The sequence below is a fragment of the Lichenostomus cassidix genome, unplaced genomic scaffold (genome assembly GCF_008360975.1).
Source record: "Lichenostomus cassidix isolate B80296 unplaced genomic scaffold, HeHo_3.0 HiC_scaffold_42, whole genome shotgun sequence".
NCBI classification, from domain to species: Eukaryota; Metazoa; Chordata; class Aves; order Passeriformes; family Meliphagidae; genus Lichenostomus; species Lichenostomus cassidix.
The window spans coordinates 688,143-696,830 of NW_028147241.1; the positions used below are offsets into that span (position 1 = coordinate 688,143).

General features: G+C 59.4%; 1 protein-coding gene across 1 annotated transcript; it reads right to left on the minus strand.

Annotated features, from left to right (window-relative positions):
- Positions 1-890: 890 nt before the first annotated feature.
- Positions 891-5,698, minus strand: LOC146424129 (maestro heat-like repeat-containing protein family member 7). The gene is made up of 14 exons (XM_085043943.1): positions 5,341-5,698; positions 5,029-5,093; positions 4,613-4,915; positions 4,311-4,459; positions 3,911-4,058; positions 3,494-3,681; positions 3,274-3,411; positions 2,874-2,988; positions 2,561-2,698; positions 2,130-2,306; positions 1,841-1,996; positions 1,601-1,681; positions 1,113-1,209; positions 891-946 (listed from the first exon to the last, which is right to left on the minus strand). Exons 1-14 carry the CDS (start codon positions 5,447-5,449, stop codon positions 891-893), a joined length of 1,920 nt encoding a protein of 639 aa, XP_084900069.1. The 5' UTR covers positions 5,450-5,698.
- Positions 5,699-8,688: the final 2,990 nt, after the last annotated feature.

Sequence of the window (8,688 nt, forward strand, 5' to 3'; positions counted from 1 at the left end):
GCTGAGCACCCGTGAGCTCTGGGTGTGCCCTGCTGGTGTCCCTGAGATGGCCTGGCAGTGCCCCAGCCCTGCTGGGCTGTGCACAGGAGCTGCTCCTGGGCAGAGCTGTCTCTCTGCAGCGCTGCCGCTTGCCAGGAGCTCCTCTGTGCCAGGAGCCCAGCCCAGCTCAGCAGCACAGCAACAGCACAGGGACTGGAATGACCCTCGCGGGGCTTTGGTGCTGGGTAAAGGGAAGAAGCCAAACTGTTTATTAACGGAAAGCAAAGCGAAGGGACGAGTTGGGAGGTAAAAAAGGGGATGGGCAGGGTCTGAGAGCTGGAGGGAGGGAGCTTCAACAGGCAGGAGCTCCTGGAGCTTCACACAGGCTCAGCTGTGAACAGCATCAGCTGTGCCTGGAGCTCCAGCGACACTGAGAGGTGGTGTTCCCTGCTCTGTCTTCTGGTCCTGTTGCAGGGACACTGTTTCTCTTGATGCACAAGATGACCCCAGTGCTGCAGCTCCTTGGGAAAACTGGGCTTGAATTCCCAGGGAGAGCAGCAGGGGCTGTCATCTTGGCTCAGGCAGGGGCTGTCATCTTGGCTCAGGGCTTGATGGGCTGCAACAGAGAGGAAGAGCCATGGTCAGAGCCAGGATCTGCGAGGACCCAAGGAGACACTCCTGCCAGGGCCATCCCACCTAGCTCCTGCCATGGCCAGGAGGGAGCAGGAGACAGCGGGATCAGCCCGAAGGTGCTGGCCACGGATCCCCGCACTGTCCCTGGAACCTCTCCGTGCTCTGCCCACGCCACCCTTCATCCGCACAGGGAGCAGAGCCCTCCGCAGCCAGGACAGGGGTTGCAGCTCCCCCCGCCAGCCCGCGCTGACACCCCGCTGCCCTCGCTCACCCTGCCCTCACTGAGCTCCTGACAGTTCTTCCTGCCGCTCCATGGTGTTCAGTCCGAAGACCCCTGGGAACGCAGAGCCTGTCACGGCCCCGGGCGGTACAGCTGCCCCGCAGCGGCACTGAGAGCCCTGGGGCCACACGGCCTCCTCCCCCGGCAGGGCCGGCAGGGCTCAGCCCGGGCCGGGCCGGGGAGGGAGGAGGGATGGAGGGAGCCTGGGCTCGTGGCTCACCCATGACCCCGATGGTCGCCTGTCGCAGGGCCTTTCCTGGGGTCTCCAGGAACGGCAGGGCGTGGCGCATGCGCTCTCGGCTCTCGTCCTCTGTCAGCTGCAGAGAGCGCCGGGGCGCGGCGGGAAGGCTTGGCGCGGGCTCTGCGCCCAGCCCTGGCCTCCCCTGCCCGCAGAGCCCCGAGGCCCGGCCGGCAGCCGCTGGCGCCGGGCTTCGGAGGGGGCAGAGGGCCGGGCGCTGCCCGGGGAGCCGCGGTGCCGCCGCGCCCCACAGCCCGGCTGGGCCGGCGCTCCGTGGGCACCCGGCTCGGGGCCAGAGCAGCCTGGGCAAGAGCCCCACGGCCCGGGGAAGGCAGCGGCGTGTGGGGAGCAGCGCTGGGCAGGGCCACGGCTGGCAGCCCCGCACACTGAGCACAGGCGGCAGGGGGCTTCCCCAGGCTTCGGCTGGGGCTTCCCCAGGCTCCCCTTGCTAGGCACTCGGCGAACCTCACCTGCTGCCCCTTGTTCAGCAGCTCCTTGAGGTCCCTCCTCTTCAGGTGTCTGGCCACGCAAAGCAGTGCTTCGCGAGAGGCCTGGAGAGTAGTAGAGAGCCAGAGATGGCACCACAGCCCAGGGCACAGGAGCCGTGTCCCTGTGCCATAGCCTGGGGGAGGCTGGAGCCGGTGAGGCGCAGGGGCAGGAGGCAGCCGAGCCCCCTCCCAGGTATGCGGCAGCATCCCACGAGTCCTCACCTCTGCCACACGCTGGTTCTCGTCATGCCAGTGGATTAAAAGTGAGAACACGCTCTGGCTCACAATTGGCTTCAGAGACTTTTTCCATTTCTTTGCTACCAACTCTATCACCTTTTGAAAGAGGTTAATGGAGAGCAGCTGCACATGGCTGTTGTCCTGGTGGCAAAAAAGAGCATAAAACCTCAGGACTAACTTCTCCAGGCCCACCTGAGCAAAGGCCCAAAAATCCACAGGGCACAAAGTTTCCAGGCAGCACCCAGTGCCTGTGGCTGGAGGCAAGGAGCCTTACGTTCTCGAAGAGTGGCAGGAGTGCCTCAGCAAGCATCAGGGCGGTGGTCCTGGGTATCTCACTGTCTTCATCCTGGCATAAATTCCTCCAGACAGAGAGGCTCATCCCAACCACCTCTCTGTCTGCATCTCCCAGCAGCTCCACAAGCCTTTCAGACAGTCTGCATATGTATTCACCCTGTGTGGAGCACAAGGCTGTGCTGTGAAGCCATGAAAGGCTGCAGCACCAATGCTGCCCTGGCACTGCAAGCCCACCCTGCTGCCACCAAGCCCAGAGGGCAAAGGCCTGTCCCAAAGCACTCAGGCAGCTGAAGCAGGAGGCAGGAGAGCTGGGAGCAGCTGCCTCAGCTTCTGAAGCCCAGCCAAGCCCAAGGGGCTGCGTTCCCCAGCCCCACGCTGCCAGCATGGCTTCAGCCACTGCCTCCTTCTCACCGTTGAGGGAACCTTGCTGAGCACCACGAGGCCTCTGAGCGCCAGGCAATACCTCTCCCTGCACTGGCTCTGCAGGTGCTTTGACATGATCTGCAGCATCCTGCGACCACATTCCTCCAGGTCCAGACACTCCAGGACCTGAAAGGCACAGGGCAGTGACAGGAGACCTGGCCAGCAGGAACCCGGAACTGCACGGGGCTGGGCCCAGGCAGCAGCAGCACAGGGCGCGGGCACCATCCCAAGAAGCTGTGGCTACGAGAGGGCAGAGAGCTGGGAGGCAGCTGAGCGAGGCAGTGATGGCCATCAGGCTCACCTCCACAAGGAATGCCAGGGCAGGCAGATCCCAGCGTGGCTCCTCCCTGACGAGCACCTTGAGCAGGCAGATGGTGATCGGGGTACACAAGGGGGTCAAGCTACGGTGCAATTCCCTGGCAGGGGGAAAAAGACACCAAGACCCTGAGCCAATCGTGTGGGCAAACCTCTCCCAGGACTGACTCACAGAGGTCTGATCTTTCCCCAGCACCCTGCGAGGGGATATGGACCCTTTGGGAGGTGGCTGCTCCTGGGCCCCAAACCTCCTCTGCCAGCCTTTTCCAGTCTGCTCATCCGTCCCTCGGTGACAAGGCTCTGTCACCCACAACCACGGGGATGGTGTGGGGCACTCTGGGCACAGGGCACCAGTGCCGGGGACAGCAGGGAGAAGGGGGTCTCACCTGGCCAGCAGACCCACCGCACAGTGATGGGTGTCGGCACAGAGCAGCATGTCCCAGATGTGCTCACGCTCCAAAGCCACCACGTAATCATCGCAGCACAGCTGGCAGAGCAGAGCCTTGATGGACTGCACTGCAAACCTGTGTGCAGAGCAAAGTCCAGGTCACGCTGGGAGCACTGGCCCTGGCCACAAGGGCATGGGAAGGACAGGACAGGTGGGACCTGTTGGGCTTGGTGGGAAGGTGGTGTTCCTCCCAGCATGATCTCCAGAAGTTGTCAACCTTCTCTGGCATCTGCCCTGTGGTGATGAAAACTTGGAAGAGCAGAGCCACAAACAGGCGGGCGGAATGAAGGATTACTGTGTTATGGCACTGGGGCTCCTGGGCAATCACCCACAGTGCCACAGTTGCCTGCAAAAGACAAAGCACCCTGAGACAGCGCTCAGTGCCAAGGTGTCCACGTGGCAGGGCCCGAGGGGAGACGCAGGGGGAGCAGCCGGCCTGCTGCTGCCCCTGAGCCTGGCCCTAGCCCAGGTTTCAGCCCAGCGCCCGAGGCAGGGAGATGCAGGGCGGGGAGAGGATGGAGAGCTGCTGGAGAGGTGACCTGCAGGGAGAGCAAAGGCCAGTTCCAGAAACTCACAGCCAGGGCAAAGATGTCCTTGCTGTCCCCATTGGAGGTGGCCATGCCGTGCCGTGGCCGGTCCTCCATCACACAGAGCAGTGCTGGAAGCACCTTCTCCACTGCTCGTCGTGATGATGCTATGATTTTCCACATCATGGTGGCAGCTCTGTGGGACCAGAGCTCTGTGTCAAGGGCATTTCAGCCACAGTACCATGCCCTGTGCAGCTGCCTTGGGGCCGTGTGACAGAGCCCCGGTGCCCTGAGGGGCAGGGAGGGAGCATGGCAGCAGGCTCAGGAAACAGAGGGGCCTGAGTGTCCTGGAGCTCTCCACCTGTCTGGCAGACCCCACTGCACAGGCTCTGCAGGGTCATGGGCCCCCAAAGGCTGCCTGAGTTCTCAAGGCAGTTTTGTCCCGCACCTGTCACAGCTTGGGGCACAGTGTAGGAGGCTCAGAACCACATCAGCAGGGCGTTCTTCAGCCATCCTCAGAATGGCACTTTGCAGGCTGGCATCCACAGTGACACGAGAGATGAGTTTCTTGTGAATGTTCCTCACCATGGCTTGCACCTGGAGGAAGCATAGGGACCTGGAGTGCTTTCCCCAGCTTCCCCGAAAAAGTGCTTCCCTTCTCACCGCACTGTGCTGCCCTCAAAGGCTAAGAGGGCCCAGTGGATGTGGCTTAAGGGGCCACAGGATCCTGGGAGGCCTCCAGCTGCTTACCTGCTGCTGAGAAGAAACAGTATTCTCCTTGGAAAGATCCAGAATGGGAGCATGAACGACAGTCGGAGGGGGCATGGTGTCAGTATCTGCCACGCCCCGAGTTGTTCTGGTGTCACTGTTCCTCATCACCATGCCCTCATTCAGTGCCATGTCAGCCTTCCCCGTGTCAAAGCTGCCCGTGCATTCAGTGGATCCTGTGCCGAAATCAGGCTTTGCCTGCAGCTCGGTCGGCCTGGAGTCAGGCTTGGCTGTGCCCTCAACTGCTGCGGCAGTTTTCTTTGTCTGCAGGAACCTCTGCAGGATCTGCAGGAGAACACACGGTGGGAAGAGAGGGATGTTCCATGCAGTGCTCCAAGTGCAGTGCTCAGCTGAGAGGGGACAGCAGGCCCAGCCCAGGTGGGGATGGCTGCAGCTACCTGCACTGCTCTGCGGAAGTGGTCACGGGCAGGCTGCTGCTCTTGTGTCCAGTCCCTGCCTGCACCTGGCAAAGAGCGAGTGCAGCTAGAGCTGAGGAACTGTGGGAGAGGCCGACGAACACAGGCCAGCCCTGCACTACCCAGGCAGGGACAGCCCTGGGATGGCCAGGGGATGGAGCACGGCTGCCGGTGGGGGCAGCCCCAGCCCCTGTTCCATCCTGTCCGTGGGCATGTCCACAGGGGATGGGATGGGATGGGATGGGGCCAAGCTGGCTGCAGGGACCAGTCCTGAGGCCCAGCTGTGCCACTCACCGGCCAGCAGCGGCTGGAACTGCTCCAGCTCTTCAAGCTGCTGCACTGGGGCAGTTGCAGGGCCTTTGTTCTTCTTCCCCCTGAACAGGCTGGACAATCTGCCCGCCATGTCACTGTTTGACGACAAGAGCACCTGCAAGAGGGATGCACTTGGGCAAGGTTGGAGTCAACAGGTCCCGCAGTGGTGCCTTGAGGGCACCTGTGACAGAGAAGCCTCAGGAAAACGACAGGACAGCAAGTCCTGTGCTCTGGTCTGGAGGGCTCCTGCCCCAATGACAGGAGTCTCCTCGACAGAGATTGAGGTCCCTGAATCCCACAGTCTGGCCTCGGTGGCAGTGGCCACGGGGATGGGAGATACCTTGGAAAGCTCCAAGTCAGCAAGTGCTGCAGTCTGGCTGCAAGGTCAGCTGCAGCAGTAGCACTTCGGAAGAGCTCTGGGGCAGCAACGAACGAGCCGTCCTGTCCCGTCGCGAGCACCGAGCACTCTGGCGTGGCCGTGTCGCTGCCAGCACCTATGTCATGACGTGTCACAAAGGGCCCTCGGACGCCCCATTGCACTCCATGGTTACCATGCTGCACCGTGTCACAAAGGGGCCCTTGGACACGCTGCCACCTGCCCTGGGGCTGCCCGCACCCCACCCAAAGTGCTCTGGGTTGAAAGGAATCCCTTGTCCCCAGTGCCTAAGACAGCCCGACAGGAACTTCAGGAAAGGCTCAAACAAGAAGCAAATGCTCCCCTGCTCTGTGGGCTCAGGGCAGCAGCAGGAGCCCCCACAGCGGGAAGGGCACGGGGCCTTGCACAGAAGCTGGCACAGCCTCCTTGGGACAAGTCCCGGCTGCTGGCCATCCCAAACACGGGGGTGTGACACAGACAAGGAACATGTGGGCCAGGGCACGAATGCTGCTCTGACCCCTGGGGCCCGGGGAGCACTGCAATCAGCAGGTGTGACAGAGTCCCTGCCAAAGCAGACCTGCCATCCCCCCGAGCCCTGGCAGCACCGGTGCCCATCTGCTGCCCCAGAGACCTGTGCTCCCGGGGGCTTCTCTGCCAGAGGGCAGCCAAAGCCAGCGGGCATTGGTGTCTGTGATCCTTCCTGCAGGTGGCTGTTGGCAGGAGCACTTGGAGCCACTGGTGGCAGCACTTGGTATCTGTCAGAAGATCTCAGTCCATCCTGGAATTATTTTCTCATTGAAGTGATCTCGTGCAGCACACAAACACCTCTGCCGTGGAGGCACAGAACAATCTGGCATTTAGGCATCCTACATTCAGGAAAGCGTTACTTCTCATTGCTCAACTGAAGGAGCTCAAAAAAGCTGCAAACTTCCCAAACCAATTGGCATGGCCTGAGAATGCAAAAGATTTGCTGGTTTGCTTCCTGTCTCAAACCAGCAACTCATTTACCTTAACGTCATCCATTGAGAGTCACTTACAAAAAACAAGCACTAATCATAGTCAAGAAAAGGGGCCATTCTTTGGTTTGCAAAGGGTTTTCTATGGAGGGATAATAATATAAAAATTCTGTTCAGGAATAAATGCTCTCAAGGAATGAAGGTCCCCTCAGTGTTACAAAAGTACCCCAACCAAATGAGTATACTGCAAAAACACAAATCCTGTCTCTGACAGAGATATCTAAGTGGGCAAAAAAGTGCAGCTCTCCCCTCCTCTTCCCTGCATGAGAATCAGGACCACTAACAAAAGAAGTCCAAGATACTCTTCTTGCCCTCTGTAACCAAAGCTGTGCAAAACCACAGATGCTGCCTTGGAGCTGAACCAAATTCCAGCCTAGACCTCTCAGCTTCCAGACAATTCCTTCTCCAACAGCCCCACATCACCAACCTCCCCCAAACACCCCCACAGGACCCTCAACACCCTGCCAACACCCCCACCTGGCCTGATCCCCTTGCAAAGCCTTCCAACCCTCCTGCAGACCCTCTGGTTCCCTGCAGATGCCATGGGATGGCACTCAGGAGGATTTGCTCCAAGGCCATCCCTGGTACCAAGCTCAGGCTGCCAGGCCTGCAGTTCCCGCGTCATCCTTCCCACACTTCCTGTGCACTGGTGTTATGTTGGCTCATTTCTGAGCAACTGGGATTTCTCCAGTTAACCAGGACTGCTGGTAAAGGGTTGGGAGCAGCTTGGCAAGCTCTTTCTCCAGCTCCCTCTTTATTCTCGGGTGAGGTAAAACATCCCACAGGAAAGCAACTGGTGCCACAAGGTGTGGGAGGCATGGCTCAGGTTCGGGGAGAGCCCTGAGCACTGGTGTGTCCTGAGGGAACGCCCTTGCTCCCTGCAGCACAGCGGGTGGAGGCTGGGAAGGGATGAGGTGCTGCGCAGGCCCTGAACGGGACGAGACAGTGGGAAGGCACAAAGGGAGATATGTGACAGGGTGGGTGGCAGGAGGCTACAAGGGGACAGGAGGCCCATGCAGGGATGGGGTGCTGGGAAGCCCTGAGGAATTGGGTGCCAAGAAGCCCTAAGCAGCCCCCAGGCAGCTGCCTTGTTCCTGACAGCCCAGCCAGCTGCTCTGGCATTTCCCTGAGGCACCTGCCATGCCTGTGGCACAAGGCCTGGAGGCTGAGCCTCAGCAGGAGGGAGGGAGGGAGGCTGGGGACACCGCTGAGGTGCCCAGGCTGGGCTGGCTGGTGACAAGGAGGGCAAGGGGGCCCTGCCGGGGCACGGCCACTGCGTGCTGCCAACAAGGGGCAGTGGGCAGAGGCAGGGCTGGCAGCCAGCCTGGACCTCCATGGCTGCCCATATCGCTTTGTTGAGATGGACGTAACGACACACACACACACTTGTAATCCAAGCCAGAAGAAGTAAAAGTTTATCATACCTCTTCACAATTACTGTGGCTCATTAAGATTGGCTGCTAGCAAACAATGACAAGGCTGTCTAAGAAACAATGCCAATTCAAGCAGTAATACAAGTAGCTATACAAGCAAAAGTAGAGTTGGTTGCATATTATATGCAAGTTCCTTCTTGTACACACTTAATGTTCCATAAGAAGAACATCTTCTCCTTGTGTCCAGAACATCTCCTTTCATTGACTGATTATCTTTTTGGCCTTCACTGTGGGTTTCACTGTGGCTGCAAAATCTCGCGAGTAAATTCTGACTGTCTTTTGGTCAAACTCTATGAGGCTTTCAGACCAGCTGTCAGGTCGCCCGTCTTTCTTTTGTATTACAAAGGCAGCATTTATTGATTTTTGCAGGGCCCTTTGCAAAAAAAGACAATAAACACGTCAGAATGAGCAAGATGCAAAAATTAATCAACATGATCAGGCATCCAATTTTAAGTAGATTTTTAATCCATCCCGCAATCTGCCAATTGTCAAACAAACAGCCAAT

What these genes read in the sequence shown, in the direction of transcription:
- LOC146424129 (XM_085043943.1), bottom strand. Translation starts at nt 5,449, where the DNA reads ATGGCGGGCAGATTGTCCAGCCTGTTCAGGGGGAAGAAGAACAAAGGC. An exon ending in ACTTCCGCAGAGCAGTGCAG is followed by an intron (nt 4,916 to 5,028) that starts GTAGCTGCAGCC and finishes GTTCTCCTGCAG; the next exon opens with ATCCTGCAGAGGTTCCTGCA. An exon ending in TCAGCAAGGTTCCCTCAACG is followed by an intron (nt 2,307 to 2,560) that starts GTGAGAAGGAGG and finishes TGCTCCACACAG; the next exon opens with GGTGAATACATATGCAGACT.